At 41.6% G+C, this 24,069-nt stretch overlaps 1 protein-coding gene across 1 annotated transcript; it reads left to right on the forward strand.

The window, feature by feature from the left end:
• Positions 1–69: 69 nt before the first annotated feature.
• KRT23 (keratin 23) lies at positions 70–21,207 on the forward strand. The gene is made up of 8 exons (XM_006276671.4): positions 70–628; positions 5,624–5,706; positions 8,515–8,671; positions 13,995–14,156; positions 14,264–14,389; positions 15,517–15,737; positions 17,660–17,691; positions 18,690–21,207. The coding sequence occupies exons 1-8, from the start codon at positions 224–226 to the stop codon at positions 18,791–18,793; spliced, it is 1,290 nt and encodes a 429-aa protein (XP_006276733.2). The 5' UTR covers positions 70–223; the 3' UTR covers positions 18,794–21,207.
• Positions 21,208–24,069: the final 2,862 nt, after the last annotated feature.

The raw sequence follows: 24,069 nt of genomic DNA on the forward strand, positions 1-24,069 counted from the left end.
TTGTGGTTCCAGATAATAACAACAGTCTGTGCAGGCTCATAAATGCTTCAGAATTGACCAAGAGGAAGCACATGTTTCAAGATGACACAATCTTGTTGCTATAGTCATTCATCTAAGGGAACTCCCACAGGGTAAGGCATAAAACTGCTTAGAGAAAGATAAGAAGCTGCTCAGTGAGTGCTAGTCAGTCAAACGTTGCATTAGATCCCTAACAGATGTCAACATGAGCTCCAGTCAAGGTCCCTTCCAGTTCTCTTCTGGATCCCTCAGGAGTACTGCAAAGTGCAACTTGGCCCATATAGAAAGTTTCTATAGACCTTCAAGTACAGGTGCTGGGGTCAGCAGCATGCATGCCTCCCTCTTCTCTACCCGACCCCCTGGAGTGGGGGCATCTTGGGGAAGTACTGTTGCGAGCCATGGAGATAGCATTTTCCTGGGTGGGAATGAGAAGCAGATGATGCAGAACCTGAATGACCGTTTGGCTGCCTATCTGGACAAAGTACGTTCTCTGGAAGCAGCCAATGCTCAGCTTGAAAGCTGCATCATGGAATGGCACAAGAAAAGATCTCATGGAAAGAGGTATGACTTCAATCAGTTTGAGCAAAGCATCGCTGACATGCAAGGACAGGTAAGTGAGAGCTGTATATAGCTGCATCATTCTGCATTCCTCCTTCACTTTGACAGCTGTCTTTACAGATATGGAGTTTAAATATTATAAATGCTACGAATATTAATGAAAGCTGTCTTGTGTACTCAAGGAGAATAGCAGGAGATAGGCAAAGGGAAAGAACAGAAGTGAATGTTGGAAAGACCTATGGCATATAGAGATGAAAATGCTGCTAGATGTTCCCTCTTTTTTGGAGGAAAGTTGTGCACTGATCTGCCATGTTTTGCATAATTTGACCTCTTTGCACACTGTGGTAAGCAATACAAAGACAAACTGAAAGGCAGGCAAAATATAGAAATGTGTTCTTTCAAAGGGAGAAGAATGTAGCCAAGTATTATGGGAGGAAGGGAAGTTGAACTAATGAGAAAAATAGAAAAACAGAAAGAGTATAAAAAAAACAACCCAGCAGAAGTCATTTGTGAATGTCCTGTAACAGACATATATTATATAGCTTCCACATAATCCAGATTTGCTATGCTAAACCAAAGAAATCCAATGAATTATGTACAGATGGGTTATAAATATGAATCAGTCAGTATATGCTCTGTGCACACCATTATCTACAACAGTTTTACCTACTACTTACAATGTCCAAGCAGCAGGCTCTGGCTATTCCAAATATATGTGTAGGCAAGTAATGATGTTGTTTGTGAAAGCACATGACAAAATGACGCCACTTCAACATTTGTTGTAGCACCGATAAAGGTTATAGGTTTTGGTCCAGTTTACTCAGTGCTCCAGCAAATGACCAAAAAAACCAGAAAGGAGCTCACAGTAGCTTTGTCATGGGGTTAGTGGAATCAGAGGTCACACAGGTGACTTTGTGTTTCATTTATTGTGACCTCCATGGTAGATGGTTTTGTAAGCATGCAGACAAGTAAGAAAGAAAAGAGAATGCTCCATTCTAATTAAGAAAATTGCATGGACAAATTCACTTTGGGATGCTGCTTTCACTGTAATTAAAAGGAAGATTCCTGGCTAGCATCATTAGATCCTATCAACACTCAGCAATAAGCCTGCCAAACTCACAAACTCACGTGGCTACAAATTTAAACATAATATTAATCTGTCTGCATAATAAAACCCATTTAACTCAGCAATCATCTGTGACTAATCAGAGTAATTTAACTCTCTGCCATATAAGACAAGAAACAAAGCTACACAACAATGGTGTTTTCAACTTATGAATGCCATTTTTTGTTTGGAATGGGGATGTTAGGATTTCTCAGGACCTTGAGAAGTCTTATTCAGAGACACCTGCTAACTGACATTAATCAGCCATTGTTGAAATACAGTAGGGAGGCCAGGGGCTGAATGCAAACACTTTCTCCCTGCTAAAGGTATTCCCTCCAGGCTGAGGATGAGGCATACTGGCCATAGGCAATACATAAGAGAAGCTGGAATTGTCACTGTCTATGCCTGTGCTGGGGATAGGAAAAGACCAGCAGTCTTTTGGCTTATAGTTTCAGAACTGATTTCATTTTTAAAAAGAAACATCTGATCCAGAGATCAATACCTGGCCTACAACTAATCAGATTTTCTCATCTTCTGTGAGAGTCTGGAAAACTGTGGTTCTGATTCAGGGAAAAATCCAGACCCACAGAATCCAGCAAAGGCAGAATCCTCCTGAGTAAAGAATGAAAGTCAGAAAGATCAAAGGACCTAAAACACTGGATTAATCAGGGTAAAGCCTTCAGTGGGAGTTGGACCGTATTTATCATCAAGCATCCATAGGTAGAAAACAATTATGAGAGTCAGAGGTGTGAGGGCCTGAAGGCCCTGGCCCCCCTCGAGAAGAGGGCTGTCACCCGAAACGTGTAAAACTTTCCGCATGCACATCATCTTAGGCCCTGCCCTGGCAAAAATAAAAGTTGGTGCCTATGATGAGAGTAGACTACCTTTTGCCTGAAAACATCTCACTGTTGAGGATTTTACTGCTATTGTGGTCTTTATAATGAAGATACCTCCTTATAATACAGGCTGACACTTGGATTTCTGAGACTAAGAGCTCCCAGACCAATGGCTGTGTCTACCCTTATTCCAAAACTGGTGACTATTTTATTTGGTTTGGAAACCCTAAATTAAACAAATTTTCCTAATAATTTTTGAGTCCTGATAAGCCCTTGGTTGCTACCTTGGTAAACTCCATGATTGATCTGAGAGGAGGTCTGGATTATGACCATACATACTGTTCCCATTCCATAATTTCAATATTGCATCTGGTGTTGCAGTGAGGCCATTTAATTTATTTTCTGGTCAGTGTAGTTGTATTCCCCATTAAGATACAAATACTATGTAAATACACTGTAAATATAAAAACTGATTTATAAATCATTTAGATAGAGCTCATGCCCCAAACTAGCTCGCTAAAGCCCCGGAGACACTGGCTTGCTAAAGCCCTGGTGGGCACTGCTTGTGAGGCTGTCTAGGAAGCTGATTTTAGGAAGAATTTGAATATGAAAGAGTACACTTGGTAGTCATGATGTGAGCTCTGCACCAACTTACTTAGTGCTTTGCTGACTGTACCTTCAGTGCCACAAATAATATGATTAATTCAGAGAAATCTAGAGGGCACTGCCTAAAGGTATTTAGAGCAGGGGTTGGCTACCTACAGCAGATGCTGGTGGATTATGGATCTCTTTTTTGTGACTCAGGTGGCTGAAATCCACCTACACCCCATTTGGACACCTAATTAACCAATCTGGAGCTAGCCTGTCATTTAGATCAGTGATGGAAACTTGTTAACCAGCTGTGGCTCTTTCACAGTCTCTGTAAAGCATACTGAACAGTTTGGTGCAGTTCTAAGCCGCCAGATGTCCACATTTAAAGTGACATTCTAGTCGGCAGTCTTCAGCACCTTGTACAAACAATGACTCACTTAATACATGTACTGTATGCAAATTAAGCCCTTTTCTTTGTCCTTTTATGGCAGGAGTCATCTATCCTTGTTATTGATTTTCCATATTAGGAAATGGTTATGGAACGCAGAGCATGAATGGTGCTGTCTGAGTTGTTCTCATTGATGAACTTCCACAGTGTAAATGATGGCCAGATTTATATCACCCCTCTGCTAAGCCTGGGACTGCTGCCAAGACAGAAGCCCTGCCAACTTGCTCTTGCTCTGCTCAAACACCTACACTTAGCAATTATGCAAAACAGACCTTTTAGAGGGGTCCTGAATACAGAGCACAGCACAGCTTTTCAGTCACTCTGTCTCAGGAGAGCTCAAGAGTGGGACTTAGGACCCATATAAGCTATAATTTTTGTGCTTGGCTAGGGATGCAGTATACTCATAGTCTATAACTCTCAAAAAGGGTTTCAACTGCTGTTCTTTTTCTTGTTTCCTGGCAAGGTAACACATTCCAGGCAGCCAAATACTATGGTATTTTTCAGCTGGTCTTCTTCATGTCTTATTACAAGACCTGAAGTGGGATGTAACTGCTCATGAGTGCACTGCCTGTTCAGCATATCAGATGCACAGTTTTCTCAAATGAAAAGTCAACTTTTGACACTTCAGGATAATTTTGTCGTGGTTCAAATTTCCTGGTTCCTTTAAGATTCATTTAGGTGCAAAAGGTGTTACTCGAAAATCCACTGGGAGTTCACTCACAGCATGATTTTGCCTTCTTATACGGACATGCTTCACCTTGTTTTCCTATAAAAATATTTAGTGAAGGCTGAAGTAGAAATGTACATGTTTTTCTTCTTCCTTCATAATTGGAAAAGGACTCTATATTAGTTTTTAGGAAAATAGATTGTGGGAGCTTCGAATTCAGACTTGTGGCTCAAGCCTACCTCACACTGGTCACGACTGAAAGCCATCACTTGGTGTTGGTTTTCCCTGTATCTTCTTTAAACAAGCTGATGCTTTTAGACCTGTTCCAACTAGGGCAGTTTTCCACATCACAAAAACACTAATGGGATTGTCAAGAATTTGTTCCTCCCTGGTGGCACATTCAGCATAGTGAGAGATGAAGCACTGAATGGATAGTGAAGACTGAATCCTGTTTAATTCCCAAATGACCATCCTTTCAGGTCAAGACTGAGATTCATTGACAAGCATCCACTTCCCAGGCTATTGAGGCCCTCTGGGCTATAGCTTGGCTTCAGCAGCCATGTAAGCACATGCCAAACTTCAAGCCCATTATTAGTTCTATCAACTTCAAATGTATTCACTTAGACACAGTTTAATTTCCTTGCTGAAAAGAGGGTTAAGAAATGTCTTCTCCGGGGCTGTCAAGTTAGATCCTTTAATAAGTACAATATTTTTTCAGTTTAGAGAAAAAAAGAGTAATGCCATCCTAGACCAATATATGAAACCTATGTGATATTATTTATGTTCATTGTCAAAAATGGTTAAAATGATTATACTTATTCTGTGGCCAAAAAAAGATACGAAGAAAAAAAATGTTGAGAATAGTGGATAAACTATTTCAAAAGCTCCTAAATGACTTAGGTTCCTAAGTATTATTTTGTCACTTAGGCTCCTAAGCACATAAATTAGAGGACTTGAAGGGTGCCTATGCATGTGCTCCAACACGTTTTAATTAGAACGCGGAGAAGCTGACTCAATCTAGTCTGCTCCACATGAATGCTGTAGTCTCACTGCAGCATCATATGTATAAGCCCCTGAGGGTTTAAGAATGGCCACTGGGGTGCTTTAACTAAAGCTTGTCAAATGAGCTTTAGTTAAAGCATGCCATGGCCATTTTTAAATGCACAGGGGCTTGATACATATGATTCTGTGGCATTTTAATTAGAGCAGCTCTCCAGGAACCACTCTAATTAAAATGCCTCCCCCCACACCCAAGCACATGTATAGATGCCCAAAAATTTTACCCTAAACGTATTCCTGCAGACAATAGGAACTCCAGAACTTCAGACATCCCCAGTATCGAAATGCTGAGAACCCTTGATTTGGCAACGGATGTGGTTGACTCTAGATGTATTTTACAGATTCAGGATGGCAAAATCAACAATGCCAGTGTTCTTCTGCAGATTGATAATGCTAAACTAGCATCTGAAGAATTCAGACTCAAGTAAGTTCTTTCTTGGCATCTTTACTCATGTTTGTAAGGAAGGGTAACAATTTGTATAAGATTTGTTTCTACTGAAGTGCTTTGGTAACATCTGAACAATAAAAATCAATCTACAATATACATAAAAAATTAGAGTAGGATAATAAATAAATAGTAAAATCATGAATGATTATTGAACAATCTTAAGTCACCCCTTTTACAATACTTAGGTCAGGGTGTGAAGAGCAGACTTTACTGCAGCCACTTAGTTTTTATCACAAAAGGCATTTACAGACTCAACACTAAGTATAAATTAATACTGGCTTGTACCCCATCCTCTGTCATTCTGTCTCCCATGGCTGTCAGATTATCCTTCCTGACAAATAGCAGCCCCTTTCCCTCAGTAACCTCTCCTGTTTCCCACAGTCATGTTGCAAGATTTATTGGTGCCTGCTGAACCTCCAGGGCAGTGGTTCTCAAGCTTTTTTTTTGCTGACCACTTGAAAATTGCTGAGGGTCTCGGAGGACCATTTAATCTCCATAGTCAGAAAAAATAAATCAAGTGCAGGGCCAAGTACAGATATTCTTGATTGTTTCACAGCCTTTCTGTGGACCACCTGAACGGAGCTCATGAACCAGTGGTGGTTTGCGGACCAGAGTTTGAGAACCTCTGCCCTAGGGTACAGTTTCATCCAGCAACACATTGTATTGAGAGTTTTATCTGAGCAAGAAACCTGAATGATTTAGCTTAGAAATGCTGAATGTCTAGCCCATGGGCCAAATATGGCCCACAGAAACATGGCACCTGGCTTGTGGGGCTCTCCAAGGTTCAGGACATTTGGCACCAGTGGAGCAGTGGCCATTAATATGGCCACCTTCCCAGCTGCCAAATTCCCAAACCTCAAGCCCTGCACAGTCATCAGAGCTGGGCTGTAACCCAATTCCCCTGCGGGGCCAGGCCACATTTCATTCCCCCTGCCTTCCTGTTGGGCCAGTTGGAGCTAGGCCATGACCTCTTGCCCTCCTACCTCTCCTCCCACTACAGGGATGAGTCATGCCTCCTTCCCCCTGCAGGGCTGGGCAATGTCTCCTCCCCCCACATCTGTATTGGGCCAAGCCACACCCCTTTCCCCCCACAGGGCTGGGTTGGAGCTGGGCCATGCCCCCTTCTCCCCCTCTGTGGGGCTAGGCCACCCTCCCTGCCCACCTATGGGGCTGGGTTGGGGTCAGGCTGCCCTCTTCCATAGAGGCAGATGGTGCCTGCCACATCTGCCCCAGGGACAGGATCAGGACCACCAACCCAGATCCGGCCTGTAGACAGATCAGGCACTACTCATCTAGCCTTCTGAAGCAAAATGTTGAACAGCACTTGTCTAGCTGGGATTGAAAATTGCCAGACAAAAATATGTACAGGACGGGGCTTTACAATATTGTAGGCTGGATTCTAACAACACTGAATAATTCCCTCCTTTCTGCAAAAGATCATCAGTCATTAAAGTGACCTTACCATCCTTAGGCAATGAATAACAAAATGACTTTTCTTTTAAGACTCAACCCCTCTCCCCATTATAGGTTGATACTGTACCCCCTGTACTTTCTCTGCACTTCTTTTCCATTCCCTTCATTTCCTTTCCTTTCATTAGTAGTTAACTAGATATATCATTCAGTGGCTTCCCAAAAACTGAAACAGTGGAAAATGCCTCCATGGAAAGGAAAGTTGTCCATGATGAGATTATGGTGTGATTATCACATTCTGACATGCAGCTGATGAATTAGTTGTAGAAGTTTCAGACAGCACAAAAATACAGAAAATTTGTGATATCGTATCTGAGACTGGGGAGAAAACAGGGGAACACAGACTCTTCCAGACTGAAGGCAAAACTTGGAGGTTTTTTGTGAGGTATTTTCTTTGAGTCTAGTTTCCTAAATACAGTAAAGTTCAGGAGTTGTTTCAAAAAGAAACATAATTAGCTAGCTTTGGAGCACAATCTTTCCCCTGGTCCTTTCTCCTAGAATACGTGGTGATTACTTTTGGACAGACTGCAGACAGCATTATATTCTGCATGTTATATGAAAAGGATTGTGGTAAAGTTTTATAATTTATGACTGTGTCTACATGTACTTTTACGCATGTCTAAACTTAATGTATATTTGCCTAATATGCATTAAGGCATTTTAGGGGTAGATGTACATGTGTGTGTGCTAAGGCACATTAATGCGGTATGCAGACCAACTTGGGACTAAAGTTAGCCCCAAGTCAGTTGACTTACACAGCATTAATGTGCCTTAGAGTGTCCATATGTGTGTTAAGGCATTTTAGCTATTCATGCCTAAATTTGATACGTGCTTTACAGGTATCAAATTTAGGCACAAATAGCTAAAAATCATCATTTTTAAGGCGCATTAAGTGTGCACATGTGTAGACCTGAGTATTTAATGTGCCTTAAAAATGGCTAATGCATCTTAAATCAGCACATGTAGACACACCCTTTGAAAAATGCCTTGTTAGTGCTGTGCAGACATGATGAATACTAGTATGTGAACAAGGAAATGAAAGAAAACTCCACTTTGGTTTATTTTCCCTTAGCATCATAAAGTGTGGTGTGGTAAGGAAAAAGAATTAAATAATAGCACAACAGAGTTAATTGTTCAGAATGTCTGAAAAGTAGAAAGTATGTATTTTAGAAAGATCATATAGTTTTTCTAATGTCCACACCTCCTCTCACAAAAGATTTCATTGCCTCTGCTTCTCTTTGATGCTATTTGTAGAGATCTCAGGACCTGACCTGGTTTCAACGAGCATGTTTTGCTTCCTTTTTCCTGATAAAGGTATGAAGCAGAAAAATACCAAAGGGAAGGAGTGCAATTTGACATTGAAAACTTGCGTAAGGAACTTGACAACCTGACCATTGTTACAACAGATCTGGAAATGGAAATTGAAGGTTTGAGGGAAGAGCACATACTCAGGAAGAAAGACCACGAGGCGGTAGGAAATGTTCTAGCCCTTAACGCATCCTGTAATACAATTCTTTTGCTGATAGGTGGTAAAAAGTGGTTTATACATGGGGTAGATAATTCTGGGTTTGTAATGTTCAAAGAGAGCTAGATCATACCAACAGTTTGCATTTACACATGATCTAGTAGATCGGAGTTCTCTAACTCTAATTTCAAGTAAGACAGCCACTCAATTTTGGCCTAAGAAAAGTTCACTTTTACCTCATTTGTAAAATAAAATAGTAATACTTCCCTATTTTACTGGAATGTTCTAAAAAATAATTATATATATACTGACTGCAGATGTACAGTAGCTGCAGATAAAACCAGTAACCAATAAGCATTATCTTTAGCTGCTCCATTAGTTCTTATAATCAACAGAATAGATAAGAATAACATGAAGAAATTATCCAGATAATATAGAGTGCCTAGACATGACCAGCGACACTGCTCAGACACAGTGTAATTACAGCACATTGGAGCAAACTCAATTAATTGAGTCTGCTGGAGCATGGTAATTACCGCGCTCCAGCAGACTCCAGCATCTCAATCAGCATCCCCATGCTGAAAAATGTAAGCAGGGGTGCTTTGACTAAAGCTCATTTGATGAACTTTAGTTAAAGCATCCCTGCTGCTATTTTTCAGCATGGGGATCCTGATACATGAGACACTCCAGGTGCTTTAATTAGAGTAGTTCTCTAATTAAAGAGCCCCTCCCCTACCCCCTGAGTACATGTATAAATGCCCATAGTGTTTCCTAAGGTATGAAATTATCACTATTGTTAGTTTCAATCTCATATTAACCCTTACACCCTGCATCTGAGGATTATTTTGTGATTGTTGGGTTTTTCTGCACCCATAACTCAAAACAAATATTTGTTAAGGGACTCAGGGATGATGAACTCTGGAGAGGTCAAAATTAAAATAAATTGTTTCATGAACCTCTGCAATGTGAAACAATGTATTTTTCCAAAGATCTCAATGCAATTAGTGAGATCAGAACCCTCTGGAATTAAAACTGACCATTCTTAATTCTCACATTGTTCTAGTGCTGTTGTCCCCACACTGCTGTGCCAGTACTTGAACGTGTCTTTTTCATTCAGAAACTCTCAGTCATTACCCACTGAAGTTCTTAAACACCATGGCTAAGTACAGGCAGTCAAAAACCCTGAGGCTGAATGGATACAGTCTTCATGGGTTAGTTTAAACTGCATAGATTGAACTGATAAGCAAGTGACAGACATTCAGATTTGTTCTGGAAATGCAGCCATATGCCTGCAATGTCTTAGGTCAGAAGTGGGGGATGCTAAAGCATGCCTCCCTGGTTGGCAGGAGCAGGCAGCTTGAGCCAAGCTTAGCCTGCCCACCCTGCAAGAAGGGATTTGCAGGGGAGGTGTAAAGCATCCTGGGATGCTGTGGGATTGTGAATCAACTTGAATCTGGGAAGTAATTGGGACAGAAGTTCAGTAAACTGGTTTAACCTAAATCAGTTAAGTCTGATACTACATCCACCCAGGTTTATCTTAAACTGGTTTCTGCCATTTTGAAAGTAGCTTATGTGCACTGAACTTCTGTTGTGTTACAGATTTTAGCTGGTTTCTTATCACTTATACTGGTTTATGTGTAACTTCTGTCCCTAGCCCATGAGTAGAGCTCAGGGGTGGATCCAGGGCACTAAGGGGAGTACAGTTGTACTCTCTTATGGTTGTGCAATGCATGCACAGTGAGCACAGCTTGCTGTTGTGGGCTTCTGCTGGATCCACCACTTTGTCTTGGCTCTGGAGCCCAGGAGGTGAATAACGCCACTGCTTGTCCTCCCACTTTCCCTTGTTGTTGAATTCAGCAGGGGGGTAAAGGGAGGGGGGAAAAAGCACCCCTGGGCTCTAGTGTCACACCAAAGCAGTGACTCTAGCAGGAACCCATGCCAATATGCGGGTGAGCTCAGAGAGCTCACTGTGAAACTGTCACATAGCCGAAGAAGGTGTGACCACACACCTTACTGCCCTTCTGGATCCACCCATATTGGAATTCTTTTCATTCCTGGTCATGTAAGTGGCTATTTTTTGGTTTGGCGCTTACAGACAGGTATGAATTTTATTCTTGGATGCAGAGACCTGTGCACATAGATGACTCCATGTGCAATAGTCCATGCACTGGCCATGTGCATACCCAGACACATGCGTGCACTCCTTGTTGATACATCATGGCATCCACCATCTGAAACTTGTGACTAGCAGTTGTTAGATTCATGAGGAGGACCCTTCTGTGTTTTAGTCCCCATCACCAGGCAGCTAGGGAATTGGGGCTCCCTGTCCAGGGAATTAGGGCTCTCATAGAACCTGGGACCTGGGGCTCCCTGTCCAGAGGTGGTTTGAATTCTGTCTCCTTGAGTTTCCACTACAGCAATTTAACCACCATGCCACAGGTCGAGCATTCTCCAAGCTCTACTCTGGTTCTCCTTTTAAAGCTGGTCCCCTGGGCCTGTATATCCTGCTTCCCTGAAAAATGCTCTAACCACCAATCCATTATCCCGATCGGCATTATCCTGATCTTTCTCCAGATTTCCCTTTGAAATGGGCTCACTGTGCAGCCCAAAGAAGTGCATACGTGGAGTCAGGAGGAAGGGAGGAAGCCAGAGGGCATGCTTTTCAATGAGGTGATCACGGTTTAGAAAGAAAGGGGGCCTGCCTTCCAACCTGGGCCCTCTCCTCCTAATGAGGTTGAGCTGCAATCAATATTAAATGCAAGGTGTAGGGGACAACTTAGACAGGGCCCTGGGCACTAGGCTATTGGGCTAAAAGACAGGAATGTCACCGTCCTCCCATAGTCCTCTAGCATCTAAGACCAACAAGTTATGATTTTTCTGTAAATAAAAGTTCACACACATATGTAGCAATTCTATTTTACCAAGCAGCTTCCCAGCCAGAAAGCAGTAACTGAGCATGATTAGGGGCCCCACATAGGCTTGAACATGCAGAGCTGAATTGCAAACTATACGTAAGTGCCACAAACTGCAGGTCTGTGGCTGCATATACACCATTTAGGTATATATGTGTATATCAGTAAAAATAAATAGGATTCATCCCCAAGTATGTTACTTTGTGATTATATTGTGCTATAAAGTAGAACAGAAATCCAAAGACTAGACAAGTGAGACTTCCCTTAGCTGGTTTCCTTGCATACCTAGAAATAGTAATGAATAACTAAGGTATAACAAATCTAGGAAGCTGGACACACTAAAATGACTTGACAGTGTCGAATCAGTCTGCATTTTGGAGGCTGTAGTGTCATGTCCTGGAGTGCTGCTTTTTCTGGGTGCTTTTGAAGTGGCATCAGTGTGTGCTGCACTGGAAGGAATGTTATCACACCTGCTTGACTTGTTCTATAATCACCTTGTTTACACAGTAGTTATATATTTTAATCTAATTGTTCCTTTAGCAATTACATAGAACTTTTTTAGCAACCTCGCCTAAACTTATTATTTCATAAATACTAACATCTATCTACATGAAACTACATGAAATTACAACTGGACTTAAATGATCCGGCCTGATATGAAGTTCCTTCAGATAACCATTGAAAGTTCCAGTGCTTGTTCTTGTGTCATGCTCCTAGAAACCTTTCAAACACAGGCTCTGTCATCAGTTTTTGGTTGAATTCTCTGGCTTATTCCTACAGCAGGAGAAGGAACAGAAGCGGACCATTGGTTTGGCTATATCATGCTATTACACGGTGTTTCTCCTTTCTGGCTTGAGCAAACACCCTTCAGCTCAAAAATTCATGGAAACATTTTAAATTAACTAATCAAAACATTGGTGAACTTTCCTAGGAGATTTTGAACTCTAGCTGTTTCAGATTTTGGATGAATAGATATGTTAATTCTTATTGTAGCCCTATTAGCTTATAAGCCTTTTAATCTAGTGGTTCTCGGCCTTTTCAGACTCAACGTAGCCCTCCTTAGACTCAAGGCACCCTTTAGACACAAGGCACCCCTCCATACCTTTTATGAATTGAGCAGCATCCCATTCCAAAAACTAACTTATTTATTACAGTGCTTACCTCCTTCCAGAGGGGCTGGGCAGTGGGATCAGGGGCACAGCCAGGTAAGGAAAAGCCAGAGCCTACACTTATTTGCTTATCTCCTCACCCCTGACTTATCTTCTCAAACCTTGAGGCACCCTTCAAAGGACCCTGCAGTGCCCCTGGTTGCCCTAACATTCTGGTTGAGAATCACTGGCTTAATCTCTTAAATGGCATAGGTCTGAAGAAAATGAAGAAGACCTGATTGGGTTTGGCATTCACACTGTTAAAAAACACAAGATTCCTTTTCAATAAAGGCCATCGACCTCTTTCTCATAAACATCCTAGTGGCTTGTCATATGTTTTGCAGATTAAATATTTATTGTACCATATACATATAAGAATACTACTCATTTTTCAGGAAGTGAATGCCCCAACTATGGAATATTTCAGCTAGACTAAAAGTAATCTCCTTTCTAGCCAATACGAATTCCCTAATTATTTGAGAACTTCCATAATCGTCTAGGTTCTTCTGTGTGCTCACTGTAGCTGGTTCCTTATGAAGTTGTATGCTAAAATAGTGTTTCAAAGTGGTGGGTCTGAAATTTAAAATGAATGATCAGATTAGTAAACATGTCAGTCTAGATGTATGTTACCCTATAATTATTAATAAATAATTACTGCAGGCAGTGCACCTGCCTGGCTGAACACGGGGATGGAGTTAACATACAGGCCAGTACCAACAATTTAAGTGTGCACAATGCATAGGCTGGTGAGTCTTTTTGCATGAAATGTAAAGTGTGCTGTAAAGTAATATTACTTGTCCCTTGAATGAAATTGCAAGGAGTCTTTTAAGATTGTCAGGTCCAAGCAGCATAGGTGTGTATAATGATTAACTCATTAGAATGAAAAAAAATTAGTGCTACTTACTGGGTATGTCTACACATTCATTAATGCACCTTAGACACTGCACATTTAGTTTAGTATTTCTTTAATAAAGTACTAACTAAATGTGCAGTACCTAAAATTACTGAACAGTAGTGCTGGCACACAGTTATTTAGTAATGCTTACTGGTCATTAGCCTAATAATGCAGCGCAGTTGGCTATTAGCACGTTTTTTGCCATGACATGCTACTGCGCTATGTTGTCAAGCTAATGCACAGTAAGCATCTCATGTAGACACGCCCGCTGAGGATGGGAATGGATGGGATAAGATGGTAATGAGACTTTTTTCTCCCCCTTTTCATAAATACATCACAAATGCTTATTTCTTATCCTCTGCTAATCTGAGTAGGATATGCACGAACAACGTTCAACCAAGGATGTCAACGTCAATGTGAAGGTGAAAGCAACACCACCAGAAGATTTGACCAAGATTCTAGCAGGGATAAGAGAGGATTATGAAGCCATTATTGAAAAGAACCTCCGAGGCCTTGATGTCTGGTACAAAGAGCAGGTAACAGAGAGCTACACAAACTTCCTTCTGATAATTTTAACAGACTGTCTATTTTTATAAAGAGTATATCAGTATCAGTAAACTTTTCACTTGCTTTTGCTCCATAGACTTCAGCAGCATCCCTGGCAGTGACCAACAGCCCAGAACAACTACAGAACAATGACAAAGAGATCAAGAACCTGAAGCGCAATTTCCAGGCCCTGGAGATTGAGCTGCAGGCACAGTTAAGCAAGGTACCAGCCAAGAAAAGCAATGGCAGGTCATTTGTCTTCAATAACTTCTTCAGGAACCTATGGCTTGGGCTAAATTTTCTTCTCATTTACACCCTTGCATCTCTGACTTCCATGAAGTTATAGGACCATAAGTGCATTACATATATTTCAAAGTGCAATGTGTGTTCTGGATTTCCTTTGCAGAGGTTAATAAGAAGAAATAATGTGACCTTTAAAGAGTCAATTAACACTATACCCAGAAAGAAAAAGCATTTCTAAGATATGACTTGAACTATATTTATGTTTACTCAGTCTTTGTGAGGAGGAGTTTCAAGCTGATTATGATTAATACCTGAGAAAAGCATGATCAGTGACCATTTCAAAGCAGTTTCATGCTAGCATAACTCCATTTGAAAACAAAGGAGTTGCCCTGTTGTAAAACTGGACGAGCAGAGCGGTGAATCAGGCCAGAAATATGCTGTTACTACATTGCCATAAATAATAATTCTTGTGAGGATTAGTTATAATTCTGGATATCATCACAAGTTCATTCCTATGTTTCATTAAAGGAAGACCCAGTAAGAAGAAACGAGCCTTTAGCAAGGAGAATAGGGATGGGTTGATTTATGCTCCATTTCTACAGACAATTATGTACATACAACATTTTACTTGTGTGACCTATCCTGGATTCACAAAGATAGTCATGAGTGTGACTAAGGGTTTGACAGACTGGAACCCTGGGATCCGACACGTGTGCGGAGTCTGCTGGATCGTGAAAATTGACACGCTCCGGCAGCCTTCTGTGTCATGTGTATCAGCGTTGCCACGTGTCTCCATGCTGAAAAAATGGTGGCAGAGCGCTTTGAAATAAAACACATTTGATGAACTTTAGTTCAAAGCACCCTGCCACCATTTTTTCAACACGTGGATGCCCAGGGATACTGATACATGTGATGCATGGCTCACCGATTAGCGCAGTTCACTGATTAAAAGCACCCGGCACCATGTCCTAGCATTTGTAAAAATTCCCATTATGTTTGTGAATTCTTCTGGTTACAGACCATGTCTTTTGGCATTTTTGTGCAGCACCTGACACATTATGGCCACCTCAAAAATAACAACAAAAATGGTTTTATCTGCTCTTTCAGAAACATGCCCTGGAAAATACCTTGTCTGAGACCCGAGCTCACTATGCCTCTAGGCTGCAGAATATACAAGAGTTCATCTCCAAATGTGAGGAAGAACTGAGTGAGCTCCGTCATGATGTCAGGTGCCAAAGCAACAAGTACAAGGTTCTTCTTGGGATCAAAACCCGCCTGGAGAGAGAGATTTCCACTTACCAGCTGCTGTTGGAGGGAAGGACTGATGAGTAAGGCAAAGTCAGGCTGATCTGAGCAGAGTCGTCATGTTCATGTGATTTATGTATTTGTATTTACTCAAGTGTGAAATTGTGCAAGAGGAAGGATTTTTGCTGCTGATATTTTTTATTGGATCAACTGCATGTTTGGGATAAAGCTAAACAAGAATGCTTACCATGTATTTGATCCAACAAAAATCCTTGCCTCTTGCCATATTCTTAGACCGTCACAGTTGCAACATCACTCCAACACTACTAAAACTCATAATAAGAATCAGTCTTTTTATGTGTATAGACCATAATTAAAAGCATATGAGATACTAATTGATAAAAGGGCTTGGGCATGGAGACTCAATCCAGACAAGCTGGAAATTTCATTACAATGCATAGTTATTTGGACTAAATACTAGTTTGCTTTATATACCTAAGTACACATACACAACATGCAATTGCAGTTTCTGGCACTTCCATACAGTTTGAGATTACACATTGTGGCAAAATAGATTTGCCGTACCTGCGTACCTGCTGGAAGTAAAACGGAGAAGGCAGAAGGGCCCTCCCACCTTTTTCCAAATACGCTAGTGGTTAGGGCAGTTGCCTAGGAAGTAGGACACCTACATTCTCGTGCACCCTCACCCAGACAGAGCTGGAACATCTATCCTGCTTTCCAGAAGGTTGCTATAACAGACATTGCCTTACCCCCTCTCCAGTCTGCTTCTTGAATTTAATCCTCTACTTGCTGCATTTAATATTTCTTAGATAAACAGCACAGGGAAAGTTCTTGCCCCATTGGAGACAGGGGCCTGGGACAGAATGTAGGTCCTCTCCTGCCAGGGCAGCATTCATCTCATTGAGGCACAAGCCTTCTGTTTTGGGCTCTTCCTTTGGCCTAGCTTCAAGAGCTGGGGCAGAGAAGGATTTCAGAAATACCTAGACCACGGCCTGGTGGTTAAAGCAATTTGCTAGCAAGCAGGAGATGCAGCTTCAAACTCCTGGGTGGGTGGAATCTAAAATCTGTGTCTCCTGCTCTTTGGGCAAGTGCCCTAGGCACTAGTCCATTAAGCTAAAAGGTAAGAGGGTGTCTTCACCTAAAATGGTTCTTTTGTGACTAAAACTTCAAGACTTACCTGGCCTTATACACATATATGAACGATAGTATTTCACCATGCTGCTGCTCAACTAAAGCACATCCCAATTGTGCATACTTAGCTAGCAGGCACACCTGGGCTTGCTTAGGAAGAGCTGAACTGCATACTTTGTGTAATCATACAAACAAAAATCAGTTCTGCAGCTGTGAGCACCATTTAGGAGCACAAGAGGAAATAGGATTTAGTCCTTTAGATCTTTTCATCCCAGTTTATAGACCAAAAAAAAAAAAAAAAAAAAGCAAAAAGCTTGAAGGACAATTTAGATAGGCTTTGGATAAAACATGAATCTCACCATGAAGTTTTGGCCCTTACTAATGGACTGTGTACTTTATTCATTTCTGATGCATATGAATCTCGGCATTTAGAAAACTCTGGGCCTCCCAGTCCTTTCTGCTACCAGGAAATACTGAATCTGTTATCAATACAATGAAACCTGAGACTTAATAAACCAGACAGGGGAAAGTTCTTTGTGTACTAATAGAGGAAAATCATAGGGAGACAGGACAAATATCAAACTTCTTAGCAGCACCCTGAAGGGTCCTAACTCTACCCATATAGAAAGCTCAAAGAAAAATATAACGTTTCTCATAAATAACCATAATGTGAACAAGACAGGGCTATTTGGGCAGAGGAAGAATTCAAAGAAAGAGTAACTAGGCCCAAGAGTAGTGAAGAGTGAACCCCTTCATAGTAAAAAATTGGTTTTGTTTTTGTCCTGTACATACTGGCACAGTGGTTACATTAACGTACCAAAACATATCCATTCTTTTCTGCTTTCCTTCACAGGATAACAAGGAACTTTGAATCAAGTGCTAAAGGTAAAAGTTCCATACTATATTTTCTTTTTTATAGTGACTGGTTCAATGCTCTTGGACATTCCTGTCACAATTACCTTAAATTCAATGTATTCCTATGTGGGGGCCTATGCAAGGTTAATGAACCCCTTAAGTCCCCACTTAAGCCATATTTTGCTATGAACAAAGTGTTGTGTAGCCCACGTCCAAGAATTAATTTCATGCAGCATGTACCGGTCTGTCAACAGATTATAACCTATTTTTGGAACAGACTTCCCCAATCAGTGAAACATACTACCAAAGCTAAGCCTCAAGCTAAGACCCTCAAGATCCATGAGCAGCAGCAGCAACTCCACAAAATCAGCTAGAACAGTGATTCTCAACCTTTTTAGACTCAAGGCACCTCTTAAATTCAAGGCAGCCCTTGGAAAATGCCAGTTCTTAGTTTTCACTCATTTTTTGACTACAGAAAAATAACAGAGCTATTTTCCTGTTATACAGGACTCAGAAAGGACACTGCAGGTCGGAATGGTTTTAACACTGTGAATTTCTGTTTGAAATGTCTGGGTTTATCTTGTGAATCGTGCACACTTGGCAGTGCTAACATTGTGCACCCTACAGCACCTTTGAATGGATCTCAAGGCATCCCAGGATGCCACAACACCCTGGTTGAGAATCACTGAGCTAGAAGGTAGCTTCCCTTTGACTCAAAAGAAACATTTGGGAAAGTTTGCCCTAGTTGTCTTAGTGCAGATAGTTTTATTCAGGAGTAAGACTAGAAGCATTCAATGTCTTACCACAATTATGAATTAGCTAAATCCACTTTGAAACTGGATTTATTCTTGCTGAGAATTAGCAGTATATATTCATTAGCCCTGACTTAGCCTAACCCCAAAGTAACTTTCCAGAGATAGTATAATTAATAAATAGCAAAATTCGCTATTGACTTCAAGGAAAATGTGGCATGTAATACCACTTGGGGATATGGCCCATAAACTGATACATTTCTTATTTCCATTCAGAACACACTGCATCGACTGACCACAGGCTGAAGACAGTTGTGCAAGACAGCGTGGATGGACAGGTGGTGTCCACCACCATACATGAGATCCACCAGCAGGAATAAAGCAACATATTACTTGCTGGCTCTGCCAAGCCCAGATATGTGACATGGGACAAGTTCTGTCACTGCTTTATGTCTCAATTTCTCCATCTGTAAAATGGGGATGAGTCTGACCTCCTTTGTTAAGTGCTTTGAGATCTATTGAGGATCTCAGTAAGATCTTTGTAAAAGCTAGGTGTCATTATTGCTGTTATTAGTTTGAAGAAAAATTCTTCTAACCATTAAGACATGAAGGACAAGCCATTCAATGAAAATGATCAAGCCATGTAGCTAATGTATGTATTATACATGTCTCACTAGTGCTATGAATCTGCTGATCTCCATCTGCAATTCACTAATTTCTTTCTGAACTAATGATAATTTAAAGTTAATCATTTCCCAACTTTTGTGCCAAATTCAGGTACTTTGTATTTCTTCCTATTGTAAACGCAATGTCTCTAAGATAAACTTGTTTCAATTACTTTTGTTAGTAGTTGGGGGGGGGGGGGTATAGAAAAACCCAGAATTCAGAAGCCTTTTTGTATTTAAAATCACTGACAGACTCAAGAGACATGAAGATCTTAAGTTTCTTGAACCTGGATCAGCATAAAAATCCCCAAAAAGGAGTGACAAGGTCACAAAGTGCTATAAGTGCTTTTTACCTTAAAAAGGCCCACCTGGTATTTTCTGTGCATAGCTTTTTTAATATCAGGGTTTTAAACAGCATTGCTTTTAGCATTGTTTTAAATTATATTGGATAAAATGCCCATTCTGGAAATGCTTGTTTTCTTCTCCAAGCTTCTGCAACAGGCACCTGCCTCTTAAAATGTTCCTTTCATCAGTTGCTATTATTATTATTATTAGAGATGGTAATTTGTCCAGTGATTTTCTTCACCTGCCCATTCCTAAATTTTCTCTGTGATCCAATTAACCATCATTTGACAGGTTCCTTGAAACAGTTTCTCATATCTCCCATTGATGGTGTTGAATAACAGAGATAAAGATGTTAGGCCCCAGCTCAAGTCTGGGTTCGTGCCCGGTATGCAAAGGCCAATAAAGATACCAGGGGTGAAAGTATAAAAAAGATTTATTGCTAGCAATAAAAAGGTGCAAGCGGAATAAATTCACAGAACAAAAACACTAGATTTCAATTCTAAGCCCCTTTTATACAGGAGTTTTTAACCTTCATAAGCATCCTTGTTTGCTAATTGGCTATAAAGGAGTGACGCAAGGAGTTCTTTACTGAGCATGTCTCTATACCTGTGTTTTAGCTATGTATCTCATTAAAATACATGCATGTTTCATTAGCATATCTTTTGTCCACCTAGGGGTGTGATTTTTAGTATTTTAATGAGCTCTTTAACCTAGTACTCTGATTCTGCTTTTGTTTTCAAACCTCCTTTATCTAAGACTGTCTCCTCTTTATCATTGCAGATGGGCATTCGTCACATAACATTCACTTTTGCTTAGGCTATGCATAGTAGTTTCTAGGTCAAACCTCACAAAGAGACAGACAAAAAAATGCAATAAGTACTGAGGGGCCAGAGCATGTATCCTGTGAGGATCAGATTTGGTGCAGGGGAGCTCATAAATAAGATGGTTGGTTTTTCTCAGTTTAAACATTTTTTCATGCAAAAAAAATTTGGTCAAAACAATTTTTTATGGGACATGTTTGATTTCATTGACTATTGGAGGTAAGGCAGGGGTTCATTAAAAATAGATGAACACTGAACACTTTAGGAGTTTCAGATGCCAAAAGTTGAGTACTTTTAGTTTCAAGTGTTTTGTGTTTTCAAAAAAATGTAAAAAATGTTTAAAAAGGGGCGTTTGATTAAAACAATGTTTATTATAATCAACATTTTTTACAAGAAAAAAAGTCCTGACCTACTCTAATAATAATGAGAAAAAGGGTCTGATGAGCTATCTTAATTGTCACTGAAGTCAAGGAAAGCTTTGGTATGCCTGAAAAACAAACTCACAGTCACTGTAGCTAACATCTCTCCACACAACACATCAGCATATTACCATAGTCATAAGAGGTCATCTCAGCAGTAATGGAACAAGTGGCAATGAAGTGCAATGATAAGTGTAGAATCAGGGAAACAGAATCAACAAGAGTGGCTATTCAAGCTGGGGCGACAGGAAAATGGATTAAAGGAAGCAAGGCAACACGGAGCATAATAGGTTTTTATGTGTGACATACTCCTCAGTAAACATCTATATCAGACAAAAACATTTTCTTTTGGTCAGTTTCATGTCAAAACTGAAATTGGACTAGGACAGAAATTGTAAGTCATTTGTACCAGCTGGTCCTCACTTCAAATGGGCTTGCGTATACATTTTGTCACTTGGCTTGCACTGAAACAGGGTTTACAGAAGGTGAAAACTTCAGCAACTCATGAAAAACGCATTTCTAAAATAAACAAATTCCAGCCCTATGACACAACTCGTTCTTACTGGCATGTCAGAACCAGTTGGTGACCCCCACCCTGGTTGCACAAAGGTTTTGAGGGCCTTGAATGAATTACCTAATGCTTTGTCTAAATTGAGTAAAACCGGTAATACTGGATTGGTGACCCTAGGCTAATTCAACCTGTCCTTTCTTAGAGCTCAGCAGACCCAACCAGCCAGACCTGGTACAATGGTATAAACAATATCTGGACAAGAAAACACCAGACTGATTCTAAACATGTTTTTTTACATTACTTTCAGTTATCTTTCAACTTCTCCAGTGGAGTGGGCTACTTTAAATTCTGCTCACAAAGTGAGGCTACCTCTGCCATCAGAGGATTCCTGTCCACTGGGGAATCCATAGATGTATGCCTGAGGTGGCTTTCAGATGAGACAAAGGGGTTGCTACAGCACTGTGCTTTAGTACTTCCTTTTGGACATACTAAAGCATGGTGCAGTACAGATGGTTACTGTACTGTGTGCATGGTGCATAAATTTTGCAGTTATGTTGCCGTAAACGTGCACTGTACTGGGGGACCACGCCACCACAGTGACATAGCTGGTGATCACATGTAGACCCATGTGATCATTGTGTCGCTATGTTACTATAGGGCAATGTGTAGATGCACCCAGGGAGATAAATACTACTATCTTCATTTTACAACCAGCTAAGCTGAGATGCAAAGTTGTGAAATGATTTGTCCAATGTCACAATAGGGACACTGGAAAGCAACAGAGTTAGAAATAGAACTCAGGTCTCAAACTTTTACTTCACTGGGTCATCCAATATACTGCACTAGTTCACTCCCACCAAAAGTCAACTTCATGACACACATACTTTATGATCACCTATACATTTTGGACTATACCTTATGACAAATGGAACAGGAGAGCAGACATTTAATAACAACTTACAAATCTACTGTTATTGAAAGAACCTGATCATAGCAGGAAATACAAGAACAGAGCTCAGATCAACACATTTCTGTGTACTTCATGGTTATATATTTGTTTTTAAATATATATTACTAGAATTACTTTATATGAAAAGATGTATGTTTAGCCTTCTAAAATGTCTAATTAATATCTCCCAAAGAATAGTTTAAATAATGATTGCCCCAGGGGTCAGTCCTAGGGCCAGTTTTGTTCAATATCTTCACCTGGAAGCTGGCATAGAAGTCTATAAATGACACCAAGCTTGGGGGAGTAGTAGATATGCTGAAGGGTAGGGCTAGGTTTCAGAGTAATCTTGACAATTTGGAGGATTGGGCCAAAAGAAATCTCATGATGTTCAATAAGGACAAGTACAAAGTCCTGCACTTAGGATGGAATAAACCCATGTACCAGGATAGGCTAGGGGGCTGACTGGCTAAGCAGCAGCTCTGATCAAAAGGACCTGGGGGTTATAGTGGACCATAAGCTGAATATGAACCACCAGTGTGCCCTTGTTACGAAGAAGTCTAATGGCATACTGGGCTGCATTGGTAGGAGCATTGCCAGCAAATCAAGGGAAGTGATTATTTCCCTCTATTCAGCATTGATGAGGCCACATCTGGAGTACTGTGTTCAGTTTTGGGCCCCCCAGTGCAGAAAGGATGTGGACAAATTGGAGACAGCCCATCAGAGGGCAACAAAAATGGTTCGGGGGCTGGGGAACATGTTTCATGAAGTGAGGCTGAGAGAGCTGGGCTTATGTAGTCTGGAGAAGAAAAGACTGAGAGGGGATTTAATAGCAGCCTTCAGCTTCCTGAAGGGTTGTTTCAAAGAGGATGGAGCTAGATCAGAGGCAGGCACAATGTGGCCTGTGGGCCGGATTCAGCCTGCCAAGCTATTCTATCCGGCTTGTGGGGCCCCTCTAAAATTTAGACAATTATTACCTGCTGGTGATTGCCTGTCTGAAAACCAACAAGGCATCGGTGGCACGAGGTGCCAGTGGCATGAGCTACCAGCTGCAGCAGGAACCAACCAACCCAATCCCACCCCCCAGAAACTTCTGGCTAGCAGAGGCTTTTGCCCTGGTGACCTTTTGGCTGTTCCCTAGCCCTTCCTTGCCCAAGAGTTGAAATTCAGGTCAAAACGGGTGGGGGGACAATGGGCAATCATGAGACTCTGGCTCTGTGCCTCCATGTACTGGTCCTGGCTAGAGTGCTAGGAGAACCACATGGAGGCACGGAGACAGCCCAGTCTGATGGCATGGGACTTCCCATGGTTCTGGCACTCTAGCATGCCACTGAGCTGGGCTGCGCTGGCTGCATGCCATGCTGTACATGTCCCAGCTATGCAGATGGGAACCACATGCTGCTGGGAGCAGATGGGCCGGGCTGGCTCTGTGCTGTGCTGTGTGGGTCCTGGCAATGCAGTGGGGAACCATGTGCTGCCAGGATGAGATGGGCCTGGCCAGGCTGGCTCTGTGCCACACCGTGCAGGTCCCAGCTTTGCAGCCAGGAACTGCACAGTGCAGTTGGGCTGGGTCCGGCTGGCTCTGTGCCATGCCATGTGGGTCCTGGCCTTGCATCCAAGACCCACATGGCATAGAATGGAGCCAGCCTGGTCCATCCCATCCACTCCCACCAGCATGTGGTTCCCCACTGCATGGCTGGGACCCATGTGGCATGGTACAGAGCCAGCTTGGCCTGTCCTGTCCCCTCCCAGCATCATGCAGTTATCTGCTGCATGGCTGGGATCCATACAGCACAGGACAGAGCCTGCCTGACCTGGCCTGGCCTGGCCCCACCTGGCAGCATGCAGTTCCTGGCTGCAAGTCCAGGACCTATATGGTGTGGCATGAGGCCAGCCTGGCTCGGCCCAGTACAATACAATTCTGGCTGCAAGGTTGGGACCTGCCATCC

Source organism: Alligator mississippiensis, chromosome 4 (genome assembly GCF_030867095.1).
Source record: "Alligator mississippiensis isolate rAllMis1 chromosome 4, rAllMis1, whole genome shotgun sequence".
Taxonomy (NCBI): domain Eukaryota; kingdom Metazoa; phylum Chordata; order Crocodylia; family Alligatoridae; genus Alligator; species Alligator mississippiensis.

Bases quoted from the DNA above. Each gene is read 5' to 3' on its own strand.
- KRT23 (XM_006276671.4), top strand. From the start codon at position 224: ATGAGCTCCAGTCAAGGTCCCTTCCAGTTCTCTTCTGGATCCCTCAGG. The intron at 629-5,623 runs GTAAGTGAGAGC...TGTATTTTACAG, and splicing joins TCGCTGACATGCAAGGACAG to ATTCAGGATGGCAAAATCAA. The intron at 5,707-8,514 runs GTAAGTTCTTTC...TTCCTGATAAAG, and splicing joins TCTGAAGAATTCAGACTCAA to GTATGAAGCAGAAAAATACC.